Raw genomic sequence first — 22,444 nt, forward strand, 5'->3', positions numbered from 1 at the left:
TGGTTCCACAGCTCATGCGTGAGCTCATATCCCCTGATCACCCAACTGAGCGTGTGAGCTCATATCATCTGATCACCCAACTGAGCGTGTGAGCTCATATCATCTGATCACTGCGCTTACATGCACGATAGTACTGCCATGATCCAAGGTACTGGGTTTACATGACAGGAACGGGATGTCTTCACAAACACATCAGAAGACAGCACTGGGTCTCCCTTCCCCTCCTCTTACTTGCATTCCAACCAGACTCCGGGTGGCAATCGAACTGCACCCATATGGCATTCGACGTGCCTTCTCTTTATTCTTACTGCAATCTGACAGCATTCTAGGTATTCGTACTGTGTTCCAACCATGTTTGGACTGCAATCGTATGCATATACATGGTTGTGCAAGAATCAGTCGAGGCAGGATACGCCCACATTCTAAGTGGTCATACGGGATTTGTACACAGCTGTCCGAATGTCTGTCCCTCTTGACTGCGCCTCGAAGTTTGGCTTTTTTCCCCCCATTCGTGCTAAGTGTGACGGGGCCCAAACACTGTTTTTGAATGGCCTTCCAAAACTCAGGAAGTCATGAAGTCAATTATTCAATGAGGATCCTGCCAGGAGCTTGGTAAATTGAAAATTTCAATCAAATATTAGGTGTGCTGCATGCATTTTTATTTTTTTTAACCTACTATGTACTTTGCTATATTTCCTTACTGAAGGTTTAGTAAAGACCAATCTTCAATCAATATTCACCTTGAAAAAATGTTATTCTGGAGACAAAAATCAACTGCTTTTGTCACCAAATAACCAATTAGTCAAGAGGTCTCACAAGTACCTTGTGGTGTTTTCTGGTCATCCTGCTTTTCCTCCTCCTGCTTCTCCTCCTCCTCCCCCTCTCCACTGTTGCGTTTCTCCTTTTCTTCCACATGTTCAGCCAGACTCAATTCCTCAACACCACCACAAACATGATTAGTATGCGGTGCACCAGGACTGTGCACGTCCGCACACTTCTCTGCTGCTTCGTCTTCCTCGTTTACTTCCTCATCTTCTTCACACATCTCTTCTCCTTCATTTTCTGCAACTGGTAAAGGAGGTGGGCTGGACTTATCTCCAAGCCCCCTAAACACACACACACACACACACACACACACACACACACACACACACACACACACACACACACACACACACACACACACACACACACACACACACACACACACACACACACACACACACTAAAAGGTGTAAGTTTGTTTCCTCTCAAACCATGTGGCTGCATGGTGTGTAATAATTTCAGCTTCCATAATTAATGTTTCTGCTCAGAGTTGTAGGTCTTATTAAAAGATACTCATCATGCTTGGCAATGAGGTCATGTTTTCACAGCTATTTGTGTTTGTCTCTTTGTCAGAAGAACATCTGTCAAAGAAGTCGACAAATTTCTGTGACCCTTTAGGCAAGGGAGAGGTGGTTATGAGACTATCTTTTTTTTTTTGTCATTTAAGTTTTTATTGTTATTTTAACAAGAAAAAGCAATACATAAAAACATAACATAAAAATAATATTTTACAGTGGCACATTTCAATTAAAGTACAGTAAATTCAGCAGAGTTAGATCCTTTTACAAATTCAAAAAAATATGTCCACATCCGGCTTGTTTTATCCTGAGTGTTTTTGATAACAGTTTCTCATATGAAGCAGTTTCTGTCATCATTCTAAGCCAGTCTGCTACTTGTGGTCTGTGGGGGCTTGTCCAAATTCATAAAATTAAACGTGCAGCAACAAGAAAACCAGTCACAGCAAACCTGTATGTTTCTATAGTGAATCCAGGGGGCACAAAAGATTTACCGGTGATGCTGGGATAGGTAAAACGATACATTTTTCCAAATACTTTACAACCTCTGTCCAAAATGAAGCCACCAGGGGGCACTCCCAGAATACATGAATATATGTACCAATGTCACAATTACATTTCCAGCAGGTGTCATTCTGTAATAAACCCATTTTGAATAATTTGGATGGTGTAAAACAAAATCGATGAACAATTTTATAGTGAATAAATTTACTTCTCGCGTCCCTGGTGGCCCATCCTACATTAGAAACAACATTTTCCCACACATCTTCCTTAATAATAATATTTAAATCTTTTTGCCAGCTCAGTCTTAAACCTTTGCATACTGCACCCTGGTTACTTGAAAGTTTCTTATAATGCAGTGATGCAGTTTGCACATTATTTGACAAGTTTAGCCAGGCCTGTAATGTATTTTCTTTTTGCATATTGCTCAAATCAAAAACTGATCCTACACTACTTCTAATTTGTAAATATTTCCAGAAATCCCCTTTGTCTGTAAGGTTGAAGGTGTCTCTCAACATTGCAAATGACATGAAACTGCCATCCTTGTACAAATCCCCAATCTTCTGAACCCCCCGCATCAACCATTTTCTCCAAAAAATAGGAGATTTCCCAATACGCACTGCTGGATTGTTCCAAACTGAAGAATAAGTCTGTTCATAAGAGGAAATGCCCAATATTTTGTGCACCTTACTCCATGCCCACTGAGAATGTTGTACAATTGGGCTGTGTTGTAATTCACTTTCAGGCCTGTGAGAGAGTAATTGGATGACTTCAAAAGGAGCCGCCAATGCCCTTTCAACTTTAACCCATCCCTTGATCAAATCTTTCTTTTTTCAATGCTTGGATAATTTATTCAATTCAAATGCAATATTGTGTAGTTCCAAATATGGGAGTGCCAGCCCTCCTGCCTCTCTCAAAGCTGAAAGTTTTTTCAGACTGATTCTCGGTTTCTTCCCGTTCCATAAAAATATTGTGATTAGCTCATTATATTTCTTATACCAGGTGTTATTAATAGTCAGGGGTACCATCATTGAAATATAATTGAACTGTGGGGCAACCAACATCTTAATAGTATTAACTTTACCCCACAGGGTAAGATTTAATAGTTTCCACTTATCTATATTATTTTTTAAGTTATGGAGCAGTGGTTCTATGTTAATTGAGATTATATCATTCAACTCTGGGCTTAATTTTATACCAAGGTATTTCATACCAACGGGGGTCCATCTAAAGTGGAATGATGAGAGGTGAGCTTGGAAAGAATTCTTTGAAACCGGCATGGCCTCCGACTTCTGCCAATTGATTAAGTAGCCTGATAACCTTGAAAAATGTTCAATTGTAGACAGAACCTTTGGGACCGAAGTGGAAGGATCTCTAATAAGAAGCAAAACATCATCACCATACAAGAACATTTAATGTTCTTCTGACTCCTGCACCACTGCCTTGATATTTTTTATCATGTCTGATTGCAGCAGCTAAAGGCTCCAAAAAAAGGATGAACAAAAGGGGGCTTAATGGGTCTCCTTGTTTTGTCCCACGTTGTAATTTGAAAAAAGGTGAAACAAGCCCATTAGTTGACACAGCAGCCCTAGGGTCTGCATAGATCACACTAACCCACTTGATCAAGCCTTCCCCAAATCCAAATGCTTTCAGAGTGTATTGGAGGAAGCTCCATTCTACCCTGTCAAAGGCCTTATGACCATCCAGTGACAGGGCCACTACAGGAGTATCATTATTGCGATTTTGCCATATGAGATGCAGGAGTCTTCGAACATTATCTGATGATGTCCTTCCCTTCACAAATCCCACCTGGTCTGTGTGAATCAAGAGTGGTAATATTTTTTCCATTCTGAGGGCAATGACTTTTGTCAGAATTTTACAGTCTACATTAATAAGACTCACAGGTCTAAAGCTACTGGGGTCCATAGGATCTTTAGCTTTTTTTTTTTATAAATTAAAGACATTAGGGCTTCATTAAAAGTGTCTGGCATTTTCCCCAAATCAAATGATTCTTTGAATACCTCATGAGACTTTATCTTGGAAAATTGAATTAATTCTATTAATTTTTGATCAGCAATCTCCCTTAATTTAAAGGAAAATTCCAATCTTTTTGGACCTGGAGACAATTTTTAGATTTCCTGTATTTGGGGTTTACTGCATTATATACCAGTAATTACAGTAAACTCTGAATATGGGCAATCTAAACCTAGGCCCCATGCTCAAAAAGATCAAGATACAGTTGCCTAAAATTAAATAAATAAATGGAATATTCCAATATCTATATCAGGATTGGTACAATCTAATCTCCCTACATTTGGCTTCCAATTTCATTTCAGTTTCAATTCAACACTGAGTAACATTGCACCTGCATACCTCAATGAACTTTTGACACCCCATACCTATAGTAGGCCGCTCACATCTTCTAGTCATACCCTACTCAAGACTGTAGACATGAGGAGGCCGTGGAATTTCTGTCATGGGTGGCAAAGTCTCCCCTTGGGAATTAGGGCATCAAATTCCCTTATTTCATTTATGTCCCAACTAAAATATATCTGTTGGGGCCTGAGGGGTTTGGGTGTTTTTCAAAATTATTTTAATCCATATAATAAAAGGCAAGTGGCCCCTGTGTGTTTGTGTATCCGGAGCATCAACTGAATTCCAGATGGAGCTGACTTTCGTCCTTTGGCATACTTATGGATTTTTTCATGAGAATTCAATTTGTGAAAACAGCAAGGCGATTGGACCAATATTTTTTAGAAATCAGTCATTTTTGAAAACAACAAGCCTGCTCATGTTGCACTACCATAATAAGAACCCGTATTTCAAAATAAAAGCCTGTGAGGTGCTGCAGACCTGACAGAATTCGTCAGTCGGTCCATCCTATAACATTCCAGACAGCAGATTCAAATCTTGACATGTTCTGTGTGCATGTGACCCCAAACCCAGAATTAACATGTTCACACTCCGGACAAAATAGCAGAATTGTGTCTCAACAGTGTCTCAGGCAGGCAAAAAAAAGAAAAAAAAAAAAAAGAAAGAAATTTGATCTAATGTGATCACTGTCACAGGGCAAATGCAAAACTTAAGTTATTTGGAATTTCTTTACATGGAATATTGTCCTGGTTAAGCAGCTTCAGAAAAGCTTATTGATGACAAACATTCATTTTAGAAAACTGAACACAACTGAAAACAGATTAAGCCCTCAATAAAGACTTTTATTAAAAACCAAGAAACATTTCTATGTAGTGTAATTGTAAAGAGATTCTCCCCAAAAGTCAGCTGTCCTCCATATATCGTACAAATGACCACACCTAGAACCCATGGCTCCCCACAGGCTCTCCACAGGTCAACGTCTTAGTGTGTACAGATGTAGTTATGATTGCGTAAATGTGTGTACTACATGTGGGTATATGTATTATTGTGTTTCTTTGTATTTCATGTGTATTATTGCTGATATTTGTCACACTGATCTAACACTTTTCTTTTGGTCCTTTTCTTGTGAAGCACTTTGTAACCAGGCTTTTGAAAGGTGCCATATTAATAAAATTTTACTTACTTATTTACATTGCACTGACTACAATGTGTAGTAATAGTAATTATGGTCAGCTCAGGGTAACCTGAAAATAGGCACCAAGTTAAAAATATTAAAATTCTTTTAAAAATAGGGGGACTGCAGCCTAAAAATAAATAAATTAAATATTCCAGGATTTACATAGGATTAGTAAGATATATATTCCACTGCATATTATACACCAGTGTTTTCAGTAAAACCCAACTATGGAAACCAAATAATGTGAACTTTAATTACAAATAAAATGTTCATTACAGCAAACTATTGCTATCATACTGGCTGTTGAAAAACTAACGTAAATGTATTGTTTGCTTATTATCATACTGTCAGTGTAATAAGAAAACTGATTTTTGGAGGGCAGAGAAGGGTGTGTTCCAGGGACTTCGTTCTTTTGAATACATTTGAGCTTCACTTATTGTGGGGTCACTTGCCATGTAGTTCAACACCAGCTGGGACTCTAAAGTTTGACTCATCCTTCATGCTACTAAAACTTGAAACCACTTTGCTGTAATATTTAGTGGATAAAAAGGATTTGAACACATTTTTATTCTTTCCCCTGCCGAGCTGCTTGTCCAGTGAGAATCACACTGTTTCAAATCATCATATTTGTCAATTTCATGCTACATTTATATTATTCTGTTGATTCCTATCTGCCACTCTGTATATTTATGACCTAGTTTATACAAGAGATTTGCGAAAGGTGTCAGACATTATAGGCCCCTCATTTTCATTATGTTTCTTAAACATGTTTCTTTGCATACTATTGTGTCTGTTCAGCTTTGGTTGTAGTAAAGTGCTTTATAAATAAAGATGGTATGGTACTGTGTGTTCTATACATATACTGTGGATATTTTATGGAAAACTAAATTGGAGTATTTTCCATCACATCACATATTTCAGGTTGTCAATCACATCCTTATATTTGTAGAGTATATTTGGAAGGGGGATTTAAAGATACTTTGAAGTATCTTTAGGAAATATTACTATTGTAGAGAGCTATAGATACATACAGAAAAAATACAAATATCGTTCACAATCAAACTGCTTCATCTGGGCCATAAAACATCCATGAAATATAGAATTGAAAGGTTGCTCTATCCTGATTGGGCATTATCAAGGTTTGGGTAAGCTTTAATCAGTGCTGCTCTGTAGGAATGTTGCCTGTCAGGGATGGGGGGGATTTCCAGGGTGAGGGGGAAGATATATCACCCCGGGAGGGAAGATATCCAGGGGGGAAGATATACTGTTACACCGGTCTCACGTTTATTCTTGTGCCTCATCACAAAAAGCACCTGCGGTTTTTTATTTTTCTATTTATAATCTTCCCCCTCTCCTAACTCTAACCATAGCATAAGTGTCTACCCTCCCCAAACGTTAACCATGAACCCCTCTTTCGCCCCACATTTTCTACTGCCCACGGTCACGAAAAGAATTTGTGCCTCCCTTACGAAAAGTGCCCCATTTTCATACCCCCGCCACAAACCTATAGATTAATGTACTTTTCGTAACACAGTCCCACAAACTGCTGTGAGAATGGGTTGGTATTTTGGGACAAGGATGAACACCACCAAAATGGAACTTTGATAGGACTAATACACTCAACAAAAATATAAACGTAACACTTTTGGTTTTGCTCCCATTTTATATGAGATGAACTCAAAGATCTAAAACTTTTTCCACATACACAATATCACCATTTCCCTCAAATATTGTTCACAAACCAGTCTAAATCTGTGATAGTGAGCACTTCTCCTTTGCTGAGATAATCCATCCCACCTCACAGGTGTGCCATATCAAGATGCTGATTAGACACCATGATTAGTGCACAGGTGTGCCTTAGACTGTCCACAATAAAAGGCCACTCTGAAAGGTGCAGTTTTATCACACAGCACAATGCCACAGATGTCGCAAGATTTGAGGGAGCGTGCAATTGGCATGCTGACAGCAGGAATGTCAACCAGAGCTGTTGCTCGTGTATTGAATGTTCATTTCTCTACCATAAGCCGTCTCCAAAGGCGTTTCAGAGAATTTGGCAGTACATCCAACCAGCCTCACAACCGCAGACCACATGTAACCACACCAGCCCAGGACCTCCACATCCAGCATGTTCACCTCCAAGATCGTCTGAGACCAGCCACTCGGACAGCTGCTGAAACAATCGGTTTGCAAAACCAAAGAATTTCTGCACAAACTGTCAGAAACCGTCTCAGGGAAGCTCATCTGCATGCTCGTCGTCCTCATTGGGGTCTCGACCTGACTCCAGTTCGTCGTCGTAACCGACTTAAGTGGGCAAATGCTCACATTCGCTGGCGTTTGGCACGTTGGAGAGGTGTTCTCTTCACGGATGAATCCCGGTTCACACTGTCCAGGGCAGATGGCAGACAGCATGTGTGGCATCGTGTGGGTGAGCGGTTTTCTGATGTCAATGTTGTGGATCGAGTGGCCCATGGTGGCGGTGGGGTTATGGTATGGGCAGGCATCTGTTATGGACGAAGAACACAGGTGCATTTTATTGATGGCATTTTGAATGCACAGAGATACCGTGATGAGATCCTGAGGCCCACTGTTGTGCCATACATCCAGCAGGATAATGCACAGCCTCATGTTGCAAGGATCTGTACACAATTCTTGGAAGCTGAAAATGTCCCAGTTCTTGCATAGCCGGCATACTCACCGGACATGTCACCCATTGAGCATGTTTGGGATGCTCTGGACCGGCGTATACGACAGCGTGTACCAGTTCCTGCCAATATCCAGCAACTTCGCACAGCCATTGAAGAGGAGTGGACCAACATTCCACAGGCCACAACTGACAACCTGATCAACTCTATGCGAAGGAGATGTGTTGCACTGCATGAGGCAAATGGTGGTCACACCAGATACTGACTGGTATCCCCCCCCCCCCCACTAAAACAAAACTGCACCTTTCAGAGTGGCCTTTTATTGTGGACAGTCTAAGGCACACCTGTGCACTAATCATGGTGTCTAATCAGCATCTTGATATGGCACACCTGTGAGGTGGGATGGATTATCTCAGCAAAGGAGAAGTGCTCACTATCACAGATTTAGACTGGTTTGTGAACAATATTTGAGGGAAATGGTGATATTGTGTATGTGGAAAAAGTTTTAGATCTTTGAGTTCATCTCATACAAAATGGGAGCAAAACCAAAAGTGTTGCGTTTATATTTTTGTTGAGTGTATTTTTGTAGAAATTACAGATATTAGCTAATAACACTGAACAGAACAATGGACGTTGATAATTACATTCTGGACTCACGTGCAATTCCAGCAGGGGGCGGTAAATAATCAATATATTGAAAGCAAAGTGGCGTCTGTGTACCTGTATGAGTGCGTGTGTGCTTTTATTTAGTAAGTTCAATGAAATTAAATAATATAATTGTAAATACGTTAAAAATACATGGATGACACAAGAAAGTGAAAACACTTATTTCCATTGTGGTCCATTTAAAAATCAAATGACAAAATAGAATTTATAATAAAATAAAATAAAATAATAATAATAGTGTGTATATGATAACAAGAACTAGAGCCCAACCGATATGGATTTTTTGAAGCAATGCTGATAACGATATTTGGATGAAAAAAATGCAGATAATCGATAAATCGGCTGATTTGCCGATAACCAATAAATCAGCTGATCAGCTGAATGTTTCAACCTCTTAGCAGTAAACAAAAGTTTTTCATGCTAGAAATAAGGTCTACACAATGTGGTCTTAATAAAAAGCATGACCGACTCAATGAAGCACATACACATTACTACATAAACTGAGTTGAACTGAAACGGGAGAAATGTGGGGTGAATGTAATCGCAAAGTTATTACAAACAACTTCCTTATAAACTTACTTGTATGCTTTTGTCAGCCGATCAGTGCAGTGTGACGGCAAACTACGGGGGCGGTGATGAACACATTTAAGCAGGGGTGTAAGCAGCTCTCAGTTGAATGGAGTCAGAGCTCCATCTACTGGACAAATGGTGCAAGGACATTTTACATTGCCGACACAAACATTATTTCAGTAACTGTTCTGTTTATGAGAAATTATTGGCATTCTATCTGCAAAATTTCTGCCGAAAGTGAGTACTTTTAAAAGGGCTTATATTGGCCGATAATATCGGCCGGCCGATATATCGGTCGGGCTCTATCAAGAACCTAAACAATGTACAGTAGTGTTCAGAATAATAGTAGTGCTATGTGACTAAAAAGATTAATCCAGGTTTCGAGTATATTGCTTATTGTTACATGGGAAACAAGGTACCAGTAGATTCAATAGATTCTCACAAATCCAACAAGACCAAGCATTCATGATATGCACACTCTTAAGGCTATGAAATTGGGCTATTAGTAAAAAAAGTAGAAAAGGGGGCGTTCACAATAATAGTAGTGTGGCATTCAGTCAGTGAGTTCGTCAATTTTGTGGAACAAACAGGTGTGAATCAGGTGTCCCCTATTTAAGGATGAAGCCAGCACCTGTTGAACATGCTTTTCTCTTTGAAAGCCTGAGGAAAATGGGACGTTCAAGACATTGTTGAGAAGAACAGCGTAGTTTGATTAAAAAGTTGATTGGAGATGGAAAAACTTATACGCAGGTGCAAAAAATTATATGCTGTTCATTTACAATGATCTCCAATGCTTTAAAATGGACAAAAAAAAACAGACGCGTGGAAGAAAATGGAAAACAACCATCAAAATGGATAGAAGAATAACCAGAATGGCAAAGGCTCACCCATTGATCAGCTCCAGGATGATCAAAGACAATCTGGAGTTACCTGTAAGTGCTGTGACAGTTAGAAGACGCCTGTGTGAAGTTAATTTATTTGCAAGAATCCCCCACACAGTCCCTCTGTTAAATAAAAGACGTGCAGAAGAGGTTACAATTTGCCAAAGAACACATCAACTGACCTAAAGAGAAATGGAGGAATATTTTGTGGACTGATGAGAGTAAAATTGTTCTTTTTGGGTCCAAGGGCCACAGACAGTTTGTGAGACAACCCCCAAAATCTTAATTCAAACCACAGTTCACAGTGAAGACAGTGAAGCATGGTGGTGCAAGCATCATGATATGGGCATGTTTCTCCTACTATGGTGTTGGGCCTATATATCGCATACCAGGTATCATGGATCAGTTTGGATATGTCAAAATACTTGAAGAGGTCATGTTGCCTTATGCTGAAGAGGACATGCCCTTGAAATGGGTGTTTCAACAAGACAATGACCCCAAGCACACTAGTAAACCAGCAAAATCTTGGTTCCAAACCAACAAAATTAATGCCTCGCAGATGTGAAGAAATCATGGAAAACTGTGGTTATACAACTTAATACTAGTTTAGTGATTCACAGGATTGCTAAAAAAGCAGTTTGAACATAATAGTTTTGAGTTTGTAGCGTCAACAGCAGATGCTACTATTATTGTGAACACCCCCTTTTCTACTTTTTTTTTTACTGATAGCCCAATTTCATAGCCTTAAGAGTGTGCATATCATGAATGCTTGTTCTTGTTGGATTTGTGAGAATCTACTGGTACCTTGTTTCCCATGTAACAATAAGAAATATACTCAAAACCTGGATTCATCTTTTTAGTCACATAGCACTACTATTATTCCGAACACTACTGTATAAATGCATTAAGACAGTAAATTAACATTAAAAAAATTACATAATTAACAGGAAATAAAAGGGTTGAGTTTTTCCTCTAAAAATTGTTGCGGTTTAAGGTTCTAAAAACATTCTGGACTCACACACCATCCTTGAAATCCTTGAAAAATGTCAGCTACCTATTATATAAACAATAGCCAATCTACAGTCTGTGGATCCCTACAGGCAATTCACTAGTACACCAATAATTTCGACAGTCTCACTGAAACCTCCAAACACAATAAAAACTGCAGACTGCAAGTTGTTATCAGTAAATTCGGTTCAAATAAAAATAGACAACCATCAGATTCAAATGGCTCAATTGCATGTTCATAATTACGTATCAAAATACACTTCACTCATTGATTTGTTAAAAAAACAAACAAAAACAAAACAGAATGTGCCGCTTGTAAACATTAACGTGCCATCTTACTGGACAGTTGCAGCTCAACTGCACATGAATGTTGAGGTCAGGAGCTGCTTTTTGAATCAGTCATTTTAAAATTTGCTCCATATACAAATCACGAAGGAAATGGTTTCCAAGGCCACAAAAAAGGGGCGGCAAAGGTGGTAGGTACCATGCCAATGGTGGCACGTATTCACGGGATGGAATATTTTGCCGCCTTTTGCTGCACTGTTTGCATGAGCTTGCTGGTCCCCAGTTGGATTACTGATTTCTATCGGCGTCGACATTTTGCACATTCCAAAATTTTGTTCCTGATCATCCCGATGATTGCAACACTCCAGATGGTGGGTGGCGCTTTGCAGGATGACCATGTATGCTTGCACGTGGATTGCGGCAGACTTGATGATTATCACACAGGTTTGCCATTTTGCAATTTTTTCTACTGAGAAACCAACTGTAACCTAACAGGATGCACTTGACCAGGGGGTTTTACTGAGGTACATAAGCACACGTGTATCTCCATATGGAAATGCTGCATCTTTCCACACACAACTAATGACTTTTTAATGTACTATTCAGTGGTGACAAGCAGCATTTTACTGTGATGTTTTTAGCTTGCCCCTTGCTCTTACATTATGAGCCATCTAAATTGAGACAGTTTGGATAATCTACTAATAGGCCACAGGTTAAAAAATGCCAGAATTCCCCTTTAAGACACATGTGGGGGTGCATGCAACTCAAAATCTAATCAACTCTATTATGAATGAAATCAGGCCCCTCTATGAAATTTAATTTAAATCCATTAAGACGCATCCTGTTGACAGACTACTGGATCATTGTTGAGTTGTGAGCTCTTTCAGTGCCCTTTAGGATGGTTGTGGAATAAAAGGCATCAGAGGGCTGATGCATACCCCATGTGCTCTACACACCATGATATAAATGTACAAGTAAATATACATATGTCTGGAATGGTGTTTTTGAATATGAATGACTTCATCACACAACATCTGTGTGATGTCATTATGAAGTCATTCATACCAATCAATCTCACATATTTTGCTAATCAATATATCCTTTAAATCACCCATTTAGGCTTCCTTATTTTTGAGATTTCAAAAAAAGATGCTTTTCAGACCATATTTTTCATGACCTTTGAGCAAAATACTCCAAAATCTAACCACCTCTATATATCTATCCAAGTCACATGCCCACTAAGTTCCAATGACATCTGTCCAGCCATTTTCAAGTTATCTTGTCAACACACACACAACCCATTGAAAACATTACCCTTCGCTGACACACAGGGTAATTAATGAGTGCAACTGTGATCATAATACTGAAAAGTCAATCATTTTAAGCAATTATTGAATTAATTCTACACTTTGCTGGAGGCCCCTCACCAGAGATGATCCATGTACGTGTGAAGAATACACACTCCTCTTCCTTTCATGCCCAAACTGGTCATCTCTGCACTTGAGACTGCAGCGGTGCCAACTGCAACAGGTGCTCTGTCACCACAACAGGAAAATATTGTTAAAATGAAGACTGTGAGAAAGAGGAAAGCGAGACCTTTATTGAGAACTTACCCACTGTTCACTAATGTAACAGCACAGCAGTCCCCCTGTTTCACATTTGGGAGACCACCTGATGGCACCACCACACCTGGCAGCATGAGATCTTTGGAGAAGCACAGTTAGCTTTTTAAATTAAGCAAATGCCATATCATAGCAATCTAAATCAATTTAACATCTACATCTATGCAATCATGACTTCAGAAAAAGAATCGCACCTGCCCCTCCTATTAACTTCTCAAGCACAGGAGGCCATGTTGTAAATGCTGGCAGGAGAACTGGATGGTGCCAAAGCATATACACTGAAAACATGACAAGATTAATCAACAACAAGTGAACCTACTTTTACAAGAAAAGTACTCAATCTAGTAATCTGTGAGCCTGAAGCCAATTTAGACTTTGGGACTAAACAACATTTATAATCTAGCCTCTGTATCCCATGGCCTATTCAAAAAATAAAAAAATAAAAAAAAGCATGCTGACCATTCCAGGGTAATAGCTATAGCCAGGTAGGGGTCAATGAAAGATGATACAAGGGTCAAAATTTAAAAATGGCCATTCATATTGAAAAGTAAACCACATTATTTGTTTGATCATAAAGGTTCTATAAAGGTATAGTTTGGATTATGTATGACTGACTGTTAAGGAGTTATAGGGTAAAAACAACAGAAATGGTAACAAAGCTCAATATCACTTCATACAGTGGTCAAAAATTAAAGTTGTTGATGTAAATTATTGGTTGAGCTAAATGGGTTAATAAATGGAATAGTTTTGACGATGTAGAATGTTTGGTCTCCAAAGTTATAGTCAAACAAGGTCAACATCTATGGATTCTATGTTCTGACATATGTTAACCTGTAACATCATAAATAAACTTAATAAATGGTGCAAACTATTCCTTTTTAAAACCCATACTGGATTGTAAGAGTTGTTTAGTCCCCTTAAGTGGTACTGAAAACCTGCTCAACAACTACAATGACAGTCTTCTGACTACCTGTGGGGTAAAGTTGTTTCTCCAGCTCAAAGAAAAGTGGATTTTTGTGAAGAACATAAAGTGTTACAGCATCTCCCTTATGTGTATAAATCTTCACTACATTTAATTCTTCTTTGTTGGGGACCAGCTCAGACAGCTCCTCGGCCGACAGTGTAGGAAAAGCTGCAGATATGTCAGCTTTCAGCTTCCTCCTAATGACAGAGAAAAACAAATTCACAAAATTAGAAGGGTCATGTCAGAGAATTTTTTTTTTTTTTTAAGGCAGAGTTTAAAAAAAAATAATCACAAAGTAAGTATGTTGCAAAAATAATGATAAACTTGTAAATAAATTCAATCAAAAATAATCAAGACTCAAAAATATAAATAAATAAATATATTGGGTGACTGCCCTTTAAAACTGAATTCTATTTCATTTTTATTTACTGAAATATCCCGTTTGGAATACAGTCAGTCAGGTGTGATTATTTGGACAATGATAATGTCTCTAGTTTTGCGTCTATACACCACCGCAATGGTGTTGAAATGAAACAATTAAGATGTGCTTGAGGTGGAGACCATCTGATTTAATTCAAGGGTTCAACAACAAATATCACATTAACCATTTAGGACTTAGAGCCATTTTTATATAAAGTCTACCCCCCTTCCCCAACAAATTAGGGGATGGATACATGAACATCTTGGACTGCATTTACATCAATCTTTGCTCTGCAATAGACTTGTGTCCTGTCCAGGGTGTACCCCGCCTCATGCCCTGTGACTGGTGGGATAGAATCCAGCCCCCTCCCCGCAACCCTTGATTGATCCCTCGATCCTCCTGCACTAACATCAGTGAGCAGGCAGAGGCTGTCTCGGCATACATCTGTTTTTGTGTAGACAATATTATCCCTTCCAAAAAATCTCAATTTTCCCTAACAACAAACCCTGGGTGACCAAAGATCTTAAAAACATTCTGAATAAGAAAAAGAATCTTCTTTACTGGCTCTGAAGATGAAAAAAAAGGAGGTCAACAGAGAGGTCAAACAAGCCATAAAATTTGCTAAACAGAAATATAAACACAAAGAGGAGCACAGCTTTGTAAAAGGGAACCTCCACACAGCCTGGCAGGGCCTCAGAAAACATGGCTGCAGTGAACTCTGTCTCTATGAGCCACAAGCCCATCCAGGTGGATGGTCATAGTTTCACTTCCCTCCCGAATGACCTCAACTCTTTCTTCACGAGATTTGAAAAGGATAACAGCAACCAGGTGGAATCTATTGTCTCCAGTCTCAGAGCTGGCGATCCTGACATCACCATCAGCATATTAGAGGTGGTGAAAGCAATGAAAAAGACCAAGAAAAACACTGCTCCAGGGCCAGACAACATCTGTGGGTGGACCCTATGGCACTGTGCTGAGCAGCTGGGAGGTGTGTTCCAGCACTTGTTCCAGGGCTCCCTGACCAGCAGCACAGTCCCCGTGATGTGGAAACACTCAACAGTGATTCCTATCCCAAAGAAGGGCACCACCAAGGTTCTAAATGATCTCAGACCTGTGGCTCTCACCTCTCTGGTCATGAAAGCTTTGGAGAGGATCATCAAAGATCACATCACCAAAGCAACTCAATGATGGACCCTCTGCAATTTGCATATCAGACTGGCAGAGGTGTTGGTGAATCACATCCTGTCTGACACCCTCTCCACTTCCACTGGTTCACCGCAGGGTTGTGTCCTCTCCCCACTTCTCTACATTGATGACTGCAGATCCACTCAGCCAAATTGTAATTTTGTGAAATTTGCTGATGACACAGTCCTCCCGTCTCTGCTCTCCAGTAACACTTAGCAACACGGCTCAGCTCTGCAGGACTTTTTCCTGTGGTGTGAAAACTCCTGTCTTGAGCTGAACATTAATAAGACCAAGGAGATGATTATAACTTTCTCATCCAAACAGAGACAGCTGGCTGAGGCTGACACCACCATCATCCATCAGGAGCCTGTGGAGATAGCGGAGGAATATAAATACCTTGGGACACTCTTTGACAACTCATTGAGGTTCTCCCTTAACACGAATGAATTGCTCAAGAAATGTCACCGGAGACAGTACCTTCTTAGAAAGCTGAAATCATTCAATGTAAACAAGGACATTCTCACTACATTTTATTATGCATTCATTGAAAATGTAATCACATTCTCTTTCACTTGCTGGTTCCACTCCATTACCCTGCAAAACAGAAACAGTCTGCTGCATGTGGCCAAGGTTTGCTCTAAAATCATTGGGCAACCTAGTTCGGTCTCTCACCTCTTTATGTGATCAACTGACAGTAAAAACTGCTTGCAAAATATTACATGTCTCCACCCATGTGCTTTCTTCAGAGTTTGAGTGGCTCCCTTCAGGACGCAGACTTCGTTGTCCAGGCTGTCAGACTCAGAGGAAAAGGACAACCTTTATCCCCAGGGCTGTCCAGCTCCTAAACGCTGAACTTTAACCCCCTCATGGCTGGGAATCTGATGTTTGAAGAACATTTTAATAGCACTTTATAATCCAGCACGTATAACCTTTTTAGCTGTTGAATGTGGTTGTATGGTCTGTGTATATTGTTGATGGTTGTGTACTGTGTGTATGTTATTTATTTATTTTTTAAAGTCTTCCAAGCTACTGTTGTGCCTTTTTAAAATTGCCCCTCTGGGATAAATAAAGAGATTTGATTGATTGATTGAAGTAAGCAGATATAGACAATGAGTGGATGGATGGACACATCAAGGAAATACAACCCCTGGCAATAATTATGGAATCACCGGCCTCAGATGATGTTCATTCAGTTGTTTAATTTTGTAGAAAAAAAGCAGATCACAGACATGACACAAAACTAAAGTCATTTCAAATGGCAACTTTATTTATGCAGAAACATGACCAGATTTACAGGTAAGAAAGTTTTATTGCGTTTTCACATCATGTGGTCCTCAGAAAGAGAGTTTAGGTGCATTCGAGTGGAAAATAGTGTTAGTTGTTGACGCGTCACGGAGGATCAGCTGTTTTTAACGAGCAGATACGGAGCGGCTCAGCTCAGAATTCTAAATAAAGGAGAAAATAAAGCATAAAAATGTCTTTGTAAAGATCAGTGCAGGTGTGCTGTTGTCACCGCGTTTTAAGAGGTGAGGACAAGTCATAGCTCCTGCAGAAAACCGCGGATGAAAAGTTCACAGCTTGCTTAAAGTGGGCAGTTCAGTCATGGACCAAGTTTCATGCTGCTATCGACCCACAATGCAGAAATAATAGTAATGCACAGTGACTTGGAGAAGTAACTTTAATCTGATTACCGATTTGGAAAGATTAACGCGTTAGATTACTCGATACTAAAGTGGTCAGATTAGAGTACCGCATTACTCTTGACTGCACAAGTGCACATCATACAATATAAACAGTATGGTTTTAAAAACAATAGTTTGCACCATGTGTCAGGCTTTGTTATCACGTTACGGGGTAACATATGTCACGTCATAGAATCCAATGGATGTAAACATTGTTTGACCTTTAATTTGCAGACCAAGCATTCAACACAGTCAAAACTATTCCATTTATGAATCCTCTTAGTTCAACCAATAATTTGCACCACTTTTTTTTTTTTTTTTTACCAAAATTGGAGCAACTTTAACTTTTGACCCCTGCACAAACTGAAATTGACCTTTGTCACCATTCTTAATGTTTTCTACCACATAACTCCACAACATTCAGTCATAGAGAGTCCAATCTATACCTTTGTAAAATCGTTATGATCAGACAAATGATGTGGTTTTGTTTCCAATACGATTGGAGCATTTTAAAATTTTGACCCCTGTGTAATTCCTCAATTGACTCCTACCTGGCCGCATATTGTAAATTCAAGTGGCCAGTTGGTTTTGTCAAAAGAGTAATATCTAAGGAGTATTTGTGCTGAATTTGGTGCTTGCATCACCATTTGTAGGATTGTTTCAGTTATCTGCTGCACTATTTGGGTTAAAAAAACCTAATTTGGTATTTTCTTTATATTTCTAAGTTTGATAGAGAATTAATGTGAACACCGGGCAGCACGGCGGCGTAGTTAGCACTGTTGACTCACAGCGAGAATGTCATTGGTTTGATTTCCACCTGTGGCCTTTCTGTGTGGAGCTTGTGTGTCCTCCCCGTGTTTGCGTGGGCTTCCTCTCACATCCAAAGACACGCAGGTTAGGTGGATTGAAAACTTTAAATTATCCATAGATGTGCATGCGGGTGTGCATGTGTTTGTTTGTCTATATGTGGCCCTGCGACAGACTGGCGTCCTGTTCAGGGTGTACCCCGCCTCACGCTCTATGACTGCTGGGATAGGCTCCAGCCCCCCGCGACCCTTAATTGGACTAAGCGGTTGAAGATGAGTGAGTGTGAGTAATGTGAATACCATTAACAAAAATATCAAGGTTATAATAATCTGATGAACTGTGAAGTTACAAAATGACCACAATGGAAATAAGTATTATTGCACTATGTGCTTAATTCCACATATTAATGAATTCAATAAATTAAATTAAAAAAGTATATGACTGTGGTATTTGTAACTATATTCCCACTTAAATTGCTCAGTTTGAGATTAATGTTCTTTAGATGGTCTTTTTGTATTATTTAGTTATTTTAGACCAGAGTAGCTCCAGTTAGTTCTCTGGGAAAAGATGTTGTAGGTAATGCTCGGTAAGATTTTAAAAAGATCGCCTTTCTGTAGCTTTCTACAAATCGCTACAACAGTTAACAAAAATCGCAAAAAGATAATGTGTTTCTTTGTTGTAGCAAAATATTCACTCACCTGTCAGATCCTTTTACAACAGTGTTGGATTTGACACGAAACGCTTTAGCAAACATCTCCACAGAAAATCAACTACTGCAGCGAATTCAATCTGTGTGACATAATTAAACAAACTGGTTAAAACTACTCAATATTATTTTTGTTCCAAAAAATTCTACGTCTAATTTTCGAAACACTCTCTTGCTGCTAAGAAAGCGGTCCGACAGCCAATTATGTCCGACCGCAGAACGGAACAAATCTGCAGCGCGAAACAGTTCCGACCGACACATTCTCACAACACAGTCAGAATCTGCGGGCAGTATGCCGCCCGACATTGCTGTGATTTTACTGTTTTATTATTATTCAAACATATTTAATTTGCTGTACCTTGGTTTTATAAATACTTATCATTTTATTTGGCAAAATGCATACAAATATACACGTATAGTTGCTGAGGACAACATATAAAAGTGGAAAACACACTAAAAAGGCTGAAAACAAAATATGGTGTAGATGCAGCCCTGGTTATGTTGGAGCTCTGGGCTGAATGTCAGACAAAATACCTCAATCCAGGAGGCATCATGGGAGAAGAACAACCAGGTTTCCATGAAGGCTATGTCAGCATATTTTTGTGTTGCATAGTATTATAAATCTGTACCTCCATAAATAGACAAAACTGTTCTGTGCATTTATTGATTATAAGAAAGGCTTTGACCTTATTCACAGGTCCTCACTTTGGTCTAAGATAAATTCTCTAAATATGAATGGGAAATGTATTACTGTTATATATAACCTTGACAACAGTGCAAAATTGTATGCCCTTTGGCCTGCAATATTGGTGTCAGACAAGCAGAGAACCTGATGATACCATCATAATGACAGAAACAGCAACTGAACTTCAGACGGTGGTTGATGATGTAAATCCATACGGCAAAACATGGCTCTTTACTGTCAATGCAACTAAAACTAAAGTTGTAGTTTTTTCAAGAGTTTAGTAGTAAGAGGAATAAAGCTAGTAAACGTAACCTGATAATTGATATTCTGACAGAACTATATCACCAACTGGTATACCTATACTGTCTGTCATATGGTTGCAAAATATGCAATAAAAAGCTTGCAATGCATTGTAATCCTCACTCACTCATCTTCAACCACTTATCCAGGATCTTGTCGCGGGGGCAACAGCTGTAGCAGGGGACCCCAGGCTTCCCTTTCCCGGGCCACATTGACCACCTCTGACTGGGGATCCAAAGGCGTTCCCAGGCCAGTATGGAGATATAATCTCTCCACCTAGTCCTGGGTCTTCCCCTGGGTCTCCTCCCAGATGGATGTGCATGGAACACCTCCCTAGGGAGGCGCCCAGGGGGCATCCTTACCAGATGCCCAAACCACCTCAGCTGGTTCCTTTCAATGCGAAGGAGCAGCGGTTCTACTCCGAGCTCCCCACGGATGACCGAGCTTCTCACCCTATTCCTAAGGGAGACACTAGCCACCCTGCTGAGGAAGCCCATTTCGGCCGCTTGTACCCGCGATTTAGTTATTTTGCTCATGACCCAACCCTCGTGACTATAGGTCAGAGTAGGAACGAAGATTGACCAGTAGATCAAGAGCTTCACCTTTTGGCTCAGCTCCCTTTTCATCACAAAAGTACTGTAAAGTGAATGCAACACCACCCCTGCTGAGCTGCTTCTCCGGCCAATCTCGCATCCATGTCTCTCGTGAACAAGACCCCGCGGTACTTGAATTCCTTCACTTGGGGCAAGACCGAGTTTCCTACCTGGAGTAGGCAATTCATTGGTTTCCTGCTGAGAACCATGGCCTCAGATTTAGAAGCGCTAATCCTCATCCCAGCCGCTTTATGCTCAGCTGTGAACCGATCCAGTGAGTGTTGGAGGTCACAGGCTTATGAAGCCAACAGGACCACATCATCTGCAAAAACCAGTGATGAGACCCTGAGCCCACCAAACTGAAGACCCTCCTCCCACCGACTACACCTTACTCACTTGCTCCCATTTTGTATGAGATGAACTCAAAGATCTAAAACTTTTGCCACATATACAATATCACCATTTCTCTCAAATATTGTTCACAAACCAGTCTAAATCTGTGATAGTGAGCACTTCTCCTTTGCTGAGATAATCCATCCCACCTCACAGGTGTGCCATATCAAGATGCTGATTAGACACCATGATTAGTGCACAGGTGTGCCTTAGACTGCCCACAATAAAAGGCCACTCTGAAAGGTGCAGTTTTATCACACAGCACAATGCCACAGATGTCGCAAGATTTGAGGGAGCGTGCAATTGGCATGCTGACAGCAGGAATGTCAACCAGAGCTGTTGCTCGTGTCTTGAATGTTCATTTCTCTACCATAAGCTGTCTCCAAAGGCGTTTAAGAGAATTTGGCAGTACATCCAACCAGCCTCACAACCGCAGACCACGTGTAACCACACCAGCCCAGGACCTCCACATCCAGCATGTTCACCTCCAAGATCATCTGAGACCAGCCACTCGGACAGCTACTGAAACAATCGGTTTGCATAACCAAAGAATTTCTGCACAAACTGTCAGAAACCATCTCAGGGAAGCTCATCTGCATGCTCGTCGTCCTCATTGGGGTCTCGACCTGACTCCAGTTCGTCGTCGAAACCGACTTGAGTGGGCAAATGCTCACATTCACTGGCGTTTGGCACGTTGGAGAGGTGTTCTCTGCACGGATGATGCGAAGGAGATGTGTTGCACTGCATGAGGCAAATGGTGGTCACACCAGATACTGACTGGTATCCCCCCCTCCCCCCCCAATAAAACAAAACTGCACCTTTCAGAGTGGCCTTTTATTGTGGGCAGTCTAAGGCACACCTGTGCACTAATCATGGTGTCTAATCAGCATCTTGATATGGCACACCTGTGAGGTGAGATGGATTATCTCAGCAAAAGAGAAGTGCTCACTATCACAGATTTAGACTGGTTTGTGAACAATATTTGAGAGAAATGGTGATATTGTATATGTGGCAAAAGTTTTAGATCTTTGAGTTCATCTCATACAAAATGGGAGCAAAATCAAAAGTGTTGCGTTTATATTTTTGTTGAGTATATATATATATATATATATATATATATATATATATATATACAACCCCTGGCAAAAATTATGGAATCACCGGCCTCAGAGGATGTTCATTCAGTTGTTTAATTTTGTAGAAAAAAGCAGATCACAGACATGACACAAAACTAAAGTCATTTCAAATGGCAACTTTCTGGCTTTAAGAAACACTATAAGAAATCAAGAAAAAAAGATTGTGGCAGTCAGTAACGGTTACTTTTTTTAGACCAAGCAGAGGAAAAAAATATGGAATCACTCAATTCTGAGGAAAAAATTATGGAATCACCCTGTAAATTTTCATCCCCCAAATTAACACCTGCATCAAATCAGATCTGCTCATTGACATTGACCCTATGTGTCTTTTTGCAAGGAATGTTTTTGCAGTTTTTGCTCTATGGCAAGATGCATTATCATCTTGAAAAATGATTTCATCATCCCCAAACATCCTTTCAATTGTCCAAAATATCAACATAAACTTGTGCATTTATTGATGATGTAATGACAGCCATTTCCCCAGTGCCTTTACCTGATATGCAGCCC

At 39.9% G+C, this 22,444-nt stretch overlaps 1 protein-coding gene across 1 annotated transcript in view; it reads right to left on the reverse strand.

Annotated features, from left to right (window-relative positions):
• Positions 1-19,027, reverse strand: part of eif2d (eukaryotic translation initiation factor 2D) — a 37,650-nt gene extending 18,623 nt beyond the window's left edge. Inside the window, exons 1-6 of the mRNA XM_034172684.1 lie at positions 18,823-19,027; positions 14,036-14,226; positions 13,260-13,343; positions 13,057-13,147; positions 12,871-12,978; positions 823-1,106 (exon numbers count right to left, since the gene is read on the reverse strand). Coding sequence (XP_034028575.1) covers positions 823-1,106; positions 12,871-12,978; positions 13,057-13,147; positions 13,260-13,343; positions 14,036-14,226; positions 18,823-18,878 — 814 coding nt within the window. The 5' untranslated portion in view covers positions 18,879-19,027. The remainder of the gene's footprint in view (positions 1-822; positions 1,107-12,870; positions 12,979-13,056; positions 13,148-13,259; positions 13,344-14,035; positions 14,227-18,822) is intronic.
• Between the last annotated feature and the right edge of the window lie 3,417 nt (positions 19,028-22,444).

This window comes from Thalassophryne amazonica, chromosome 6 (genome assembly GCF_902500255.1).
Source record: "Thalassophryne amazonica chromosome 6, fThaAma1.1, whole genome shotgun sequence".
In the NCBI taxonomy this organism is placed as follows: Eukaryota; Metazoa; Chordata; class Actinopteri; order Batrachoidiformes; family Batrachoididae; genus Thalassophryne; species Thalassophryne amazonica.